Genomic DNA, 15047 nt, shown 5'->3' with positions numbered 1-15047 from the left:
TTATCGTCAGGACAGAAGTGAAGGACAATTTCTTCAACTGGAACACAGATGATGGTAGTCTGTGGCTTACTTTCCCAGTGACCACCGCATACCCCATTTCACATAAAAATTTAAAACTCTTCCCTCACCCACAAAGAAAAAAAAAATGCATGGAATGGCGATCGAAAGAAGGATTTTCTACAAGACCAACCAACTTTGTGTGTGTGTTATTATGAAAGAAAGAACAATCTTGAGTTAAAGCGGAACTCATAAAAAGGAGGAGCTGCCAGAAGATTTGCATTCGAAGATTTGTGCATCCCTAATCTGTCCATTAGGGTTTCCCCCGAAATTTTGGCTGCCGAAACATATCGACCGAAAATGACACTTTTTGCAAAATACCGAAAGTGCCATCTTTTGGCTGAAATTGCGGTGCATGCCTGTTTTCTCTCCTCCCTGCCATGCACTGCTGTGTCCTCTGAAACAGCACAGCATCCAGCGGGGAGGACAAACTGTCACAGGATGCCGAGCAGTGAGGGGGAGGAGAGCGATGTGAGCGGCCGACATGTCACAGGAGGTCAAGCTCTCCTTACCGTACAGCTCGCTCAGCCTCCTTTGACAGAGTCAGGATGGAGAGCGGATACAAGCAGTAAGCGATCAGTGATTGCCGACTGCTTGTAAATAAATTGAGGACATACTATGTTTACTGTGTTCTCAATTATGAAAGAATTGGAAGTGCTCTACATCACCTCCTGTTCATTCATGATTATGGACATGGCAAACATACTCTTTTCCATTCTAAAAGGGAAATATCAGGAGTCTGTTTAGACCCATAATATTTCCCCAAAGCCACAAACAATAAAGTAAAGAAATAGGTATTTAAAATAAAGAGATAAGAATTAAATATAAAAAATGATAAAAGTTTATAACAAATATAAATTAAATAGTTAAAAAAAAATAATTCAGTTTCGGACTAACTTTATTTGCGGTTTAAAAATGTCATTTTGGTGCACCTCTACTGATCATGCACCCAGCCCTGCCTAACAAGGAAGGCCTAGTTTTTCTCTGCTGCAGTTCAATAAAACTTGTAGGTCGCCTCCCTACCCGATAAAAAAGAGGGGTGGAAAGAAGCGCTGCAACCCTGGAGCAAAACTAATCAAATAAAAGGAAAAATCAGGCACAGTATAGAGTTAAATCATAAAATGATAATCCTACTACCTGGAAGTATTGGGTTGCTACCAACAATCAACACTGCACTCTGCACATGGCACTTATGTTTGCAGACAAAATAAAGCCCCATAGTTATAATGATTGATCATAAAAGGGAGGGCAAGAGGGTTAAAAAAGAAAAAAAAGCTCATTACACCACAATTACCAATACACCTCCAAATGGCAGCATAACATAACAAAATCCACAAAATAGAGTGTGCTCTATTATTATCATCAATGTAATCAATAGTGATGCGTGAAACTTGTTATTGAGGCAAATCGCACAATTATTTTTTATTTCCCTAAATAGTCAGATTTCTTTCTTTCCCAGAGTATATGTAGATTTATTGGATTTACAAAGAATTGCATATAAAAGTCATGATTACAGTTAGCTGGAATCATGAACCGAAGGACTTCATTAAGATCAGACAGTTAATCTCTTTAATTTATTTAATTCTATTTAAAGATTTTCCCAATCCAGTCATTGCAAATTATCGACATAAATACCTGTAAAAGGTGCTGCTGGTTCTTGATGGTTTCCCTGCACTCTAGGATTTCACCTTTCAGTTTTTCCACCTCTCTCTCATGCTCTTCCTTGGCAATCAAGCTCTTCCGGTCTGGTGATGCCACGCGTATTTGGGCAGCTGAAAATGGCGTGACATACAGGTAAATAAAAGCCTAAGGAAGCAGCGAGCACACCAACAATGCTGACAGAAAAGCACACCTTGGTTGTCTAGCTTTTCCACGTGACTCTTCAGTATCCGCCACTGCTGACGAATGCTGTTAACCAGCTGCTCTCTGACTGCCTCGCATGATAATTCCGACAGGTGCTCTTTACTGGAGTCTGCCGTATCTTCCTCATTGTCTGAAAGAGCCTGACATGGGAAATAAAAATGGAGGGTCAACAAGTACAAAGACTTTAAATTTGACCCAATATTGGGCAAACTGTAGCCGGATGAAAGAATGTAACATAGCTTAAACTACTTTCAATGGAGTTTGTTTCCAGTCCAAAGTATCCACAGAATCCGCAAAGTATCAATCATGCTTTCAGGATTGCCAGGCATTACCTAGTGTATGGTAGCTCATCATAAAAGACAGTTTTCACTACTAAATACACTAGTTGACCAGGGCTGGCCAGATGAGCGTTATGCACAAAACCAATTTTGATTCAAACTAAACAGAGAAGTGCCTATCTGACTCCAGACACATATCTACCTCCATAGTAAATTACACTGTATTTTACTTTTAGGCCTCATTCACACACAACGCAAGCAAAATTGTATATTGTGTATATAGGCGTCTATGTGCGTATATACAAGCGTCTATGCGGATATGCGTGCACTATATGCAATCCCAGAATGCATCACTCGTAATGGAATTTTTAATGTGCTGTACGCGCGTAAATACGCTGCCCGGACGCATCTCTGTTCCATTCTGTTTTTGCGCATATATACGATGCGCAAATATACGGCTCCATACGCAGCTATGTGTATGGAGCCATTTATTTGCATATGTTGCATATGGTACAATACGCGCGTATATGCGAATGAGGCCTTAAAAACGTATGTTTATCCACAAGCCCTGCTGTACAGAATGGTTTACAGCAGTCAATGCTATGCAAGCAGACACACTGTACCACACCAAGTACAGAAAACCCCTCAAATCTATTTGGTTTATAGCCAATCAGAAATGCCAGCGCACAACATCTATTGGCAAATCTAAAGGAGATTTTACAAATCACCAAAAAATGAAATAAAAACCTTACTGGTCCCAGACTATCTTCCATTTTGTCCTTTGCTCTCGGTTTCTGTGGGCTGAGAATGGAGATCATTTCTTTCTTCATTTGCTGCAAGACTTTCTTCAGTTCTGCGTTCTCCAGCATGAGCTGCTTCTGCCTCTGTTCATAATCGCCGAGCAGAACTTTGTACATCTCATCCTCGTTCCTGAAAGGAGGAACAAATAATTGGTGCAGTGTACTGCATACCCTGCCACCAGCATTCTATGTACAAGCTGCCTCTTGTACTAAGTGTTTAAAGCAAACAATTGTCACTTTACACATTAGTCAGGAACACATTTTATTTATTTACCAGCGTTCCTAAGAAAAAACTGCTGGAATGTGATTGGCTACTATGACCAATACAAACACTCTTCATTGAGGCTCAGAATTTTTCTACTTACTTGGCATCAGTTTTACTTGTCCTCCAAGCCATCCTTTTACCGTCCGCTCGGCCCACATAATTGAGTACATCAATAGCTGCAGTGTCAAAATAAAAAGGAGTAAGCAGGGTGTTTATTTACCAATCCAGAGCTCATTTACCAACAATGACCTGAAAGGTGTATGTCAAGGCATATTAAGAACTACAACATACACATTCAGTATATATTACAATACCGGCACATTTCTCTGTTTCATCCCTCTTAAAGTGCTGCAAGTACAGAAGAATAGCTGCTGATCTGCCAGAATGCCAGTGAGCTTCTAACTTCTAGTCTGCTGCACTAAAATCCCAACTAGCATTGTCATCCCTGTCTGCTGGACTACACGGCTCTGCCAATCCCTGCATCCCTCATTACATGCATACATTGATTTCTTTATTAGCGAAACAATGTTGCTGCTTTAATGCACAAAACCCTGTCTATGGGCTCTTGGGCTTGTAGGAAAATGGCTCTTTGGAGAGAAGGCATGCTCCAGAGGGAGGTTTGAGGGAATATTTAACTTATACCTAGAGCCACACCTTAAGAGCCAAGTATATCTTAAAGCCAAGTTTAATCTGCGTATATTTTGCTTACCTATGTTCTTTTTCCTCCAATCAGCATAATAGAATATTTAAATAAGACCTTTCCGTTTTTATTATATACCTTAGTTTAGTTCTGTCTGGTGTCCCGCCCAGCTCACTAACATAACCGGTTGCCAAGAGCTAAGCAGGACGCCAGACAGAGCCGCTGACGGCGTGGTCAGGCGTCCTACGTCGCCCCCACAACCCCTCCCCCCCACCAGAGACGTGTTCCCCGACAGGACCCCGAAGAACAACATTGCCTCAGGCAGCAAGACCCATAGGGACAGCCCTGCTCCGTCTACAGTGCAATCAGAGCAAGACAGTTTAGTACAGGAACAGGGGCCTAGTTCACACCTAGGCGGTTTTGAGCAGTGGCAAAAGTGCTTTTAAATGCCCAACCTAAAAAAACTCCATGATTTTCAATGGTCCTTGTTCACACCTGAGCTGCAAAACACCCAAAAAGGTACATAAGCTTCTTTGGGCAGTTAAAAATGGAAATGTTTTCCCCCATAGACTTCAATAGACTTCATAGACAGCATGTTGTGCGTTTTTGTGCATTTGTACGTGCGTTCATTAACCGCAATGTTTCCTAAGCTGCAAGTCAAACCGCGCTTCTTCACGCACATACAAATGTGCCAATAGCGCAATTAACTGCAAGCTGAACCTGCGCTTACTGAATGCCACCGAGGAGTGAACCCAGCCTAAGACTAAAGGCAAGGCTGGAGTTCTGCGTTCATGTCATACGTTCCTATCAAACAACTACTCAGCACATAATATCAGTAGGGAGACACTCACACATTTTTTTGTCTTTCTTGTCCATCACTAGCTGGTACAGTCTCTCCTTCAACTTGTTGTACTCTCTCTCCTTCCTCTTCATGTTGTGGTTGTGCTGTGTGGAGCGGCTGGTAATAATGTTCTGTAACTTCTGAGCCTACATAGACAAGTAGAAAAACAGCCATTAAATAATGCAACATTAGAAAAGGTTAAAGTAGAACTCTGAATAAATTGTTTTGCGTATTGTGGGGAAGAATTAGAACACCTGCAAAGTTATTATTCCCTCACTTCCTGTCCTATTAACAGTGGTCCCCAATACAGTAGCTCCCTCCAATTGGGTTACATCCAGCAATAAAAACACTTGGTTTTGTACAGTGGTGAAAATTGGAATTAAACATAGGTTGTGTCTGAATTCCTATCGGAAATTCCTCTTAATTCCTTACTAGGGAAAGTAAGGGGAAATCTCCCCAACTGAGAAGTAGATAAGCAAGAACATTAGATTGCAATGTAAAAAGTAGAGCAAAACAGTGAAAGAAGCTGCAAAGAAGGAAAAAAAAAAAAAAGTACAAATTGGACATCCTACCACAACATTTGGGATTAGTCAGCTCATGTAGTAACATGCCAAGGCTGACTCATTCAAAAGTTTGGCATCCAAGCTGAATCATAAGGGCAGCGGCAGCAGCTGTCATGCAAGGACTGTAGCCCTTGCATGACCGCATCTTTCATAACTATTCACTATCCATGGAGATGCCTGTGGGCCACAAATAGTGGTGATGCCCCATAAGCGGCTAAAAGATCAGCAGAACAGGTCTAATATATTGCCATATTCCAGGAAACAGTAGCCATACGATCGTAGCAGAACTCAGGAAAAGGTCTTATCGATGTAAACTAAAGCTGAAAGCATAGAACAATGTCTGTAAATGATGTAATTATTATTCAGAGCCCAGAGCCCATGTAAGCTAGTGATCTGTATGAGGAAGCATACAAACCATTCTATTAAAGTGTGGAAAAAAGAAAAAGTATATGCACTTATTTACTCAATCCTTAATATATCAGGTCTTGCTCTTTGCTACTGAACCAATAAGGGTGCAATCAGAGATGGGGACAGATGTCCTAGGAGAAGCAATCGCTGGCTAGAATTACCGCAGACCTCTATGTACTATCCCAAGCCAAGGCATTTCACTCACCTCCTCTTTCTCATTCTTCAGCAGCTGCAGGAGGCTGTTATTCTTGCACTGTTGCTGGCGTTCTTTCTCCAAAAGAGCAGCGTTCTCCCGTTTTGTCACTTCAAGCTGATCCTAGAACATTTGGGAAATCTTTTTTATAAAATGCAATCCTTATAGTTTATTTTACAAAATGCAGATGAAAGTAAATCAGCAAGCTGTTTCTGGACATACTTTGTAATTATGTATGTGAGGAGTCATACTTTGTTACATATGCACATTGTAAAGCAAATATGTTGCGCTCGGTCTATATGAACCAACTACACACTAAAGTGTTAACAAATCTGTGTTTACACAGATTTGTTTATTAACACTTTAGTGTGTAGTTGGTTCATATAGACCGAGCGCAACATATTTGCTTTACATTTATTCACCTATACACATTGTTGTGGCTGGTCCAATCAGGTAGTTAGGCACGCATTCCCAGCGCAGTGATTTCTGTGATATAATATGCACATTGTGCTTCATGATTTTTAGAGCTGCACAGCACAGGAAAGAAAGACAGGGATATACAAATTAATATTTACTTTATTTTATGAATGTTGAGGAGATGGCAGGAGTCACATGAATGAACCAATGAAGCTCATATTTTCAAGCCACAGCCCTCACCTTTTACAAAATACCATATATTGCGCAATCTTCATGCATTTGATCTGAACTCCCTCCTAGGCAATGTGGGGTGCAGAAACTCCAGCAGTTCGGTGTGACTAAATGGTGTACCGTGTGGGAAGAGTGTTCGCTTTCCACTTACCTTAAGTTTGAAGTGATTGCTCTGTAAATTTTCCAAGTCACTATTAATTTTTAGAATTTGCGTTTCCACATCTTCTCTTCTTCTCAGGTCTCGTGTGTGACGCTGGAGCAGCTCATGGATGCAGTTTAAGATTGACACTACGTGTAACCTTCTCCCGCTGCCATTCCTTGATACCGTTTGCAAGGATGGAAACCCCAAAGTCTTCAACTCCTGTTCAAAGACAAAGCCAGTTTACATCAAAGCTTTGGAAAAAATGTGGTCCCCTCTATGTTAAGGTGCCTACAGCCAGACGAAGCTGGCCCAATATGGCTGTTTGCAGTCACACAGAGAAACGGTCGTGTTTGTAAGCAACTCCATGACCCTAGTGAATTGCTACATGATTGGACTAGCTGAGGGGGAGCAGATTATGGGACACATTTCCCAGATGATCACTTACAATTCCCAGAGTGCTCCCTCTCCCTAATCCATAGGCACAAACTTGAACACATTACCCCAATGCAAACCTGCATGTTTGTAGACCGACTTGTCATATCATTTGACGGTAGGGTCTTGCATGGACATACAGCCACCATGTAATCTTTGTATGCAGCTTTAGACCCCTAACTATTAGGAACAAAGGAACCCTTATCTTGCATGGTTCAAGTGCAACTGAAGCCAAAACCTTTTGTTTTTTTCCCCATTTTCATTTTGGATAAGGAGTGGAGAGGGATTACAATACCTGTCAGGTTTTTATTGGAGACTGTCACCATTGGGGAGTCACATCCTCTTTATTTGTCCTGGTGACCATTATCACTAAAAGTAAAAGAAAATCCCAAATGTTGCATTGTCACCAGAACAGGAATAGATCGGAATTATTCCATTGGGGACACTAGTTCTGTTGACCCTGCTGACCACCAGGCATTTTCTCTCACTTCCTGCTGTGGCTATCAGACGGAAGTGAAGGGAAAATCTGCCCAATGGTAAATATGGCAAAAAAAAACCAAAAAAACTGATTGGTTTAGAAGCCTCCCTTACCTTATCCAAAACTTTAAAAAAAAAAAATTTTGGCATCAGTTACACTGTAATGTAACCATACAGAAATAATAGCTTCAATAAGCCAATATACACAAATGAAGCACTGCAGGAAAAACCAAGTGCATGCCAACAGGTTTTAGCAAACTGCACTTGGCAGAATGCATATCCTCATTCATGGTGGTTGCAGGCTGGCCAATTTTAAAAAGAGAAATGCACAGCATATATGAAGTTGCTGCTATGCACACGGTTATGGTAAAATGGACACAATATGGAACCTTCGCAGATGACCACGTTCCATTTATGCCGTCGCATTAGCGCACAGGTCACTTTTTTGCCAGGAACTCCCCTTAAATCACAAAACAAAGCTTTAAACATTTTTTTGGGCCTTGATAAGTTTACTAATTTATTTGACCTATGCCACTTCCCAGCATCAGATCTACATTTCTGATTTTAATGTTTTCTATGTATGATATCAGGGGTGGAGGAGGGTCAGAGATCATTTTAAAATGATCCGAGATGCACAGAGACTAAATTTGGTACCTGGGAATGATCTCCTGCAGGATCACATTTGGGACTGAGTGTTTCCAAAACTGCTTACTGGCTATATAGGTCTGATGTACTCCAAGGATGAAGAACAAGAGCCCTGGGAAGGTAGGTCATATCCCCTTGTATATTTCCATGTGTGGAATTTACCTTTAAATATCTAGTGTAGTCAGCATACTCTGGGGTTATTTGCAGTGCTCCAAGACACAGGGCTCACCTGTTCAAGATATGCTACGCACTGTTCTACATTGTCCTCATTGCAGAAGTCTGGAACTTGAGAGGATTTGCCTATGTTGATTGTAGGTTGCAGAAAGTTTGGGGATGATATCTGGGGTTCACTGTTATACCGGGAAATTATTCTGGTTTCTTGGAAAGAAAAAAATACAAAAAGAAAAAACAGGATCAATTAAAATGTTGAAAAGTGAAGCAAACCTATCTACCCAGACATTTCTATATAAAATTGCATCTTGGTTAATTATTTATTGAAGTAAATATGAACAGAATATAACTAAAGCAAATAGTAATTTATTATTTATGGACCATAATCACATTATCATGTTTAATTTCAAAAATAAAAATGTTGTACCTTTTTTAGAATTCTATTTGGAGGTCATCTGACCACACAGGCGTCATTGTGCTCCCTTTTCCTAAATTGGTGGGCATGGGTTTATAAATGGCTAGGATCATATTCTGTTGCTTTGGCACAAGCAGTTAAATGAAGAGAAATGGATGAAAATTCCTATATGGCTTCCCGGCCAATCAGAAAGCTGGGCAGCGTGTAAAGACTTGCTGCCCCGGGTTCCTGATACCGGAAGTATCGGGCTAGGCATCGGAGCATTTGGGCGAGTAGGAGTACTCGCCCAAATTACTCGGCATCGATACTAGTATCCAAGCAGCTCTACTTTTTACCATAGAAATGAATGGGGATGTGTTTTTAGACCAGAAAAAATTATGTTCTGGACATGGTGTGAATGGGCCCTTAAGTATCCCAGAAGTACTGGGAATCGGCTACTGAAGTAGAAGAAAGGGATGTGTTACTTGGAAATAGGAAGCATGAGTGTAAACGTGTTGCTTTGCCCTGCATGGCTCAAACACAGGTTGACTCATTTAAAATATTTAACCATCGTCAGGTCAAAAGATACAAAACAATAAAAACAATGCATTCATTCCCAATACAAAGCATATATAGGAATAGAAAAAACAATAATTAAACATTAACTTGCGGCTTCCGTAGCCGAGTTCTGACAAGAAATAAAATCTATGGCATGACATTAATAATTACACATTACCTGGTCACTTAGCAACATAGATAATAAAAATGGCCGCAGACATTATGTGGCGAGTGGACAGAAAATGATCTCCGATTTCTGCTAACTCTAATCTCCCTGAAATCTTGTGTACACTATATGGCACCATGACTCCTATATCAGCTTGTTGGTCATGAGTGTTCATGTGGAGTTTACCCACCACTCAGTTGCAGCTAGAACATCCTCCACTCTTCTGGGATGGCTTTCCACAAGAACGTGTCCATCAGAATTTGCACACATTCAGCCAAAAGAGCATTTGTGAGGTCAGATACCGATGTTGGAAGGGAAGACCCAATCACAATCACTGTTGCAATTCATCCCAATGGTGCCAAAGTAGGGTTGAGGTCAGAGCTCAACATAGGCAACTCTAGTTTCTCCCCAACAAACCATGTCTTTATGGAGCTGGCTTTGTAGACAAGGCACAGTCATGCCAGAATAGAAAAGAGCCTTCACCCAACTGTTACCATAAGGTAGAAAGCACACAATTGTCTAAGGATACATTCACACTGGGTGATTTGGGATTCTTGCAGCAGGGACCCCAAATGTCCTGTTAAGATGCAGCCGATGTACTCGTTTAAAGTAATAAGCAGCTGACAGCGGCCGCATCTGTAAGCGGCATGTGATACGATTACATGCAATAGACAGAAATGGAGCAGCTCAACTCACACATCCACTCCTCCTAATGGAATCTCGGTGCCAGATAAGGCTTCTGCCTAAGCCTTAAATCCAAGAGTACATAGAAAACCGCCACTCGAAACAGGATCAGTCCAATAATATAATTTCATTCCCAAAAAGGCATAAAAACAGTAATGAACAAACTGACGCATTTCAGCCCCACAACTGAGCCTTAGTTATAGCAAAGTAACATACCCAGTTTTGTAAAACGCTGTGAAAACTGTTGGAGCTATATAAATCCTGAATAATAATAATAATCCAAACTCAATGGGGATGCTACTTTGCTACGACTAAGGATCAGATGTGGGTCCACAATGCGTCTTTATGCCTTTTTGAGCATAAATTGATATTATTGGACTGATCCCATTTCGAGTGCTGGTTTTCTATGAACGACCTCATGCAGTTTGTAATAGATCACTGTCCCTGGTCACAGGATAGATGCGCCCAGGGACAGTGATCTGTTCCAAACCGCATGTAATCATATAACATACAATTATATGTAGACTGGTCACTTGCATATGCAGCCGCTGTCACCCGGTCATTGAGCTGAATGGAGATCTGACATTCCTGCCAGGGAATCCACAGGTCCCAAATCGCCCAGTGTGAATGAGGCCTAAATGTCTCTGCATGCTATAGCATCAACAGTCCCCTTTACTGGAAACGCTGACCTCAAATTAGAGGCGTGTCCATGTACTGATTTCTAACATCACAAATAAAAGGCGGCTTGACTTGACATGTGCTCTGCTCTTTTGGGTTATGAAATTACACTTATGATTCTGCTTTCTATTTCAGGAAAATGTCCTCATACTACATTCATGTGACAAGTACAAACTTGAAACATGGTCAGATAATTAAAAAATAGGCACTGGTATCCCAGACTAGGTCCAATCTAAGGAAATATTTCAGTATGGTGTGAGGGTTGGGGCTCAGCTGTCAGAATTGGAGATTGCGACACACCAAGCAGCAGGAAAAGAGACGAAAAGCACACTGGGAATCCAGGAAGTTGTTGGAAGTGATGGGCAGACAGAAGGCTGCACTCACTACATAAAAGGAAGTTTTTTTTATGTAAGCTTTGATTGTATTATGAGAAACAAGCCTACTATGTATTCCTATTACAATGCTGATGTCATTACAGGAGAGGATATGCTGGGACTTTACAACTCCTTTACACTTGGATTCTATTTAACTAACAAGTTCAACATTTTCCTTCCGACACTTTACAAACATCGGTCTCACAGACGTTTCAGAATGCCGAATTACCTGACTCTGGCATGTTGTTTGTCCTCCAATCGCCCATAGCCAGCATATCATAGGTGGATGAGTATTATTAATGTATGCAACGCACAGATGATTCATCTATACAGACATTTCCTAAAAAGAAAACAAAAAACACTTTTGAAATGATTTGTGGACAACTACAAACACTGAACATGCAATGGGGGGAATTTATCAAAACTGAAGCAAACAGAATCTGGAGCAGTTGCCCATGGCAACCAATCAGAATCTCTGTTCAGTTTGCTCAGGTAAGATTTGAAAATGAGAGAGAAGCCGATTGGCTGCAGTGCAAATCTGCCAGAGATTGTCTGCTCCAGTTTTGATAAATTCCCCCCAATGTATTTTACCATTGCCAGTACCAGGGCAGGAAGGCATGACCCCAGGGGAGGGCAATCAGTTTTCTACTAGATTGCACCATGCCGTCAGTGCAATACTGAACAATGCATGCAGCAGGGCAATCTCAGGAATACTTGTATCAATACAGTTCTGGTCTAGTACAGTCTAGTGCAGGGGTAGGCAACCTTGGCTCTCCAGCTGTGCTCTCCTCTGGGAGTCATGCCTGTGGCTTGCAATGCCTTATGGGATTTGTAGTTTCAGCACAGCTGGAGAGCCAAGGTTGTCTACCCCTGGTCTAGTGGGTCAGGTCACAGACTGCACTGCTTAGCTAGACACGAGGACATCGATGAGGCTATGCTTTGGCAGGGGTGCTTGGATCATAAGATTGGGCAAACAGAAATTCTCCCCTGTAGTTGACCTTTCTCCTGGACTTCTGCATAGTTACTAAAAGGCTCCCGCACACACGCCCCCATTCCCATGAAGTCTACTCCTTTGCAACTTCAAAGAGAACCTGTACTAAGGGACTCAAACTAGTCACCAGTATTGCCCTATGCAGCCGATTTTTTTTTTTTTTAACCCCCTTCACTGACTTGCCGTGTCTTGTTCCACATTGTATCTCTGGGTAGAGTCAGCGATCTTGCTAGAGGAGCAGGGCTTTGCTTGCTCGTGTCAGAGTTGCCCCCCTGATTGGTGATCTACTAACTTGTGGACTTGTGGTGTAATGACCAAGAAGCAGGAGGAGAGGTGCAGAAACCAAAATCCACATTATAAAGCAAAAAGGTCCCAGAGGCAGCTTAGAATTACAATTGCCGCAGCGTGTTCTGGTCTGTTTGGCAGCTGGGGCATTAGGTGGAACAGTCCCCAGGGGTGTCAGACTTCCCGCAGGAGAAGGATTCTAGCCATAACAACATACAATGTAAATGCCTGACATATCCCCATAGAAACCACCACCTACACACTGCATCAGGTAGGGCCCACAGGAACCCTCCTGTACTCACCCCACCCTTGGACTTGGATGCAGTGGTCGCCGGCTTGCTCTCGTCCTCCATCAGAGCAGCGATGGCGAAACGACCTCCTCTGTCTGTGAAGGCCGCCGAACGCCATCCAGCGCGCAGAGCGGTGCGCAGCGCAAGTTACGTCAGCGGTTGCCCCGGAAGTGACACTCCGCCTCCAACATCTGACCGCTGGACCGCACGGCACGCCCCCCGTGCGTGCGCTCCATCAGCATGTGCCACCGCCCTGCCAAACTGGGCCCCCCGGACAGACGGGGCAACAGCCTGGGGCTTCAGGCGCCTTCCAGACTGGAAGAGGAAGGACCGCCTGGAAACATGGGCTCACACAAGGTAGGCAAACCTACCCCTCTGCCTTACACAGGCAGGCCATACATAGAAGGAAGACTTCCCGGGCAGCATCACCACATGGAAGCCCCTCTCAGCGTTCTGTGACGCGCTCCCCAGCTTGACTGAGGAAACACAAAAGACTGAGGGAGTGGAGGAGAGGAGGGTCTTTTAAACAGATTAAGTGACGTGTTTCCTGTGTGTGGGGGAGGAGATTCCATCTCGTGATGCTGTCCTGGAAGACGTTATGGGAAAGGTAGATTCTTCTACTGCAAGTACTCATGTACATCTTCCTCTCCAGCAAGCAATCAGGTCATCACAAAATCTAGCAGTCATGGGCAGCAGTGCCTTAGATGTCACACGGCAGATATACAGCTATGAGGCTACATGACAGGAGTGCCTAAACAAAGACATTTCAGGAAGTGCACAGTTATTTTTTTCACAAGGAAAAAGCTAGAATTGTCAGTATACTTCTTAGGCAAAATTAACCTTTTTATATATAATAAGATAGCAGATCTTCATTTTTAAGTCTACGTCCACTTTAACCCCCCAATCCTGGCTTTATTCTGTATGCAGTTGGATCTTTGGCATGTCCCCTCCAATGTTTGGACCTCATCCGGACAGCAAGGTAAATGCGCAGCAGTATTGTGTGCAAAGTGGACATACCGGAGCTCCATCTTGGAGTTGAATACCACTTGAAACATGGAGAAAGAAACCAGGTTGGGAAGCTGCCAGGCCGCTCATGTGAAGACTATAAAACGTGCAGCGTCACTTTTAGGTTGCTCTTACAACCTAGGTCTTAATGACAGATTTAGGTTAAGCCTCTTCTATCGCACGTTCCCTGGATCCTAAAACATGTGCCTCCCGGGCAAAACAGTTCTGGACGTCTGTCTTTTGTCCAGTCCTGCCTCACGTTACTCTTCCTAAACAAAGATAACAGGTGAACCAGATCAAAGCGTTACCTACGAGAGACGTGTGGTGCATAAATACAGCATCATGATAATCTCGTCTATAGTACACGGCGTCTCCCAATAACTCACATCACTTTATCCTGCTGAGAATCAGAGGACACAGCACCAGTCATTCCACAAATTGCAGCCTTCCAATCTACTTAAATGCACTCGGTTGTGTCCAGTAATCCCTCCATATGGCTCAGCAGAAATTAAACACTGTTCTCAGCTATTCTAGTACACATAAAGATAAGCATGGCTACAGATAATTCATTGGGGGCACACGATTAAATACAATCAATAGATGAAACCTGAACACCAAAAACACACACACACACACACACACTTTTGTGATTTACAAATCCCTACCACTTGCTATGAATTGCTCAAAGGTCATTACAAACAACCTTTTCATGCAATTCTGTTTAAATAATCATCACATAGGATCAGAACGGGTTGATGAGGGCTTAGGCCAGGTTCACACCTTTTTCTGGACCAGATATGGAACGCGGTGCATTGCGTTTTACCACGTTCAAGCGTTTTTTGTCTAGCTTAAAATGGGTTTTTGGGTGCAGTACAGGGCATTCCAGTGTGTTTGTGTACGTTGTTGATGAGTTTGTATGCATTCCAGACCAGAAAAAATGACAGTATTTTTTTTTTCTGGTCAAGAATGGACTGCGCTAGTGTGAACAGAGCCCACAAATACCATAGGGATACATTGGGATGCTTTTTTGGTACGGGAACAAACTGTTCTGGTTATGATCCAGACATGGTGTGAACAAGCCTTCAAACTATTATTTCCGATCTCACAATTTAATTTCGACATTAGTTAATATACTGTATGATTGTAACCTTTCTTCCAGTTACCAAAACTAATAAAAATGATTATATATATATATATAT

At 42.3% G+C, this 15047-nt stretch overlaps 1 protein-coding gene across 1 annotated transcript in view; it reads right to left on the bottom strand.

Annotated features, from left to right (window-relative positions):
* SSX2IP (SSX family member 2 interacting protein) overlaps positions 1–15047 on the bottom strand; it is a 27048-nt gene that overhangs the window by 4349 nt on the left and 7652 nt on the right. Inside the window, exons 2-10 of the mRNA XM_018561858.1 lie at positions 11507–11617; positions 8482–8630; positions 6708–6917; positions 5921–6031; positions 4755–4890; positions 3364–3439; positions 2951–3128; positions 1910–2060; positions 1693–1829 (exon numbers count right to left, since the gene is read on the bottom strand). Coding sequence (XP_018417360.1) covers positions 1693–1829; positions 1910–2060; positions 2951–3128; positions 3364–3439; positions 4755–4890; positions 5921–6031; positions 6708–6917; positions 8482–8630; positions 11507–11552 — 1194 coding nt within the window. The 5' untranslated portion in view covers positions 11553–11617. The remainder of the gene's footprint in view (positions 1–1692; positions 1830–1909; positions 2061–2950; positions 3129–3363; positions 3440–4754; positions 4891–5920; positions 6032–6707; positions 6918–8481; positions 8631–11506; positions 11618–15047) is intronic.

This window comes from Nanorana parkeri, unplaced genomic scaffold (assembly GCF_000935625.1).
Source record: "Nanorana parkeri isolate BGI_ZX_2015 unplaced genomic scaffold, ASM93562v1 scaffold548, whole genome shotgun sequence".
NCBI classification, from domain to species: Eukaryota; Metazoa; Chordata; class Amphibia; order Anura; family Dicroglossidae; genus Nanorana; species Nanorana parkeri.
This window is presented reverse-complemented; position numbering and strand designations above follow the sequence as displayed.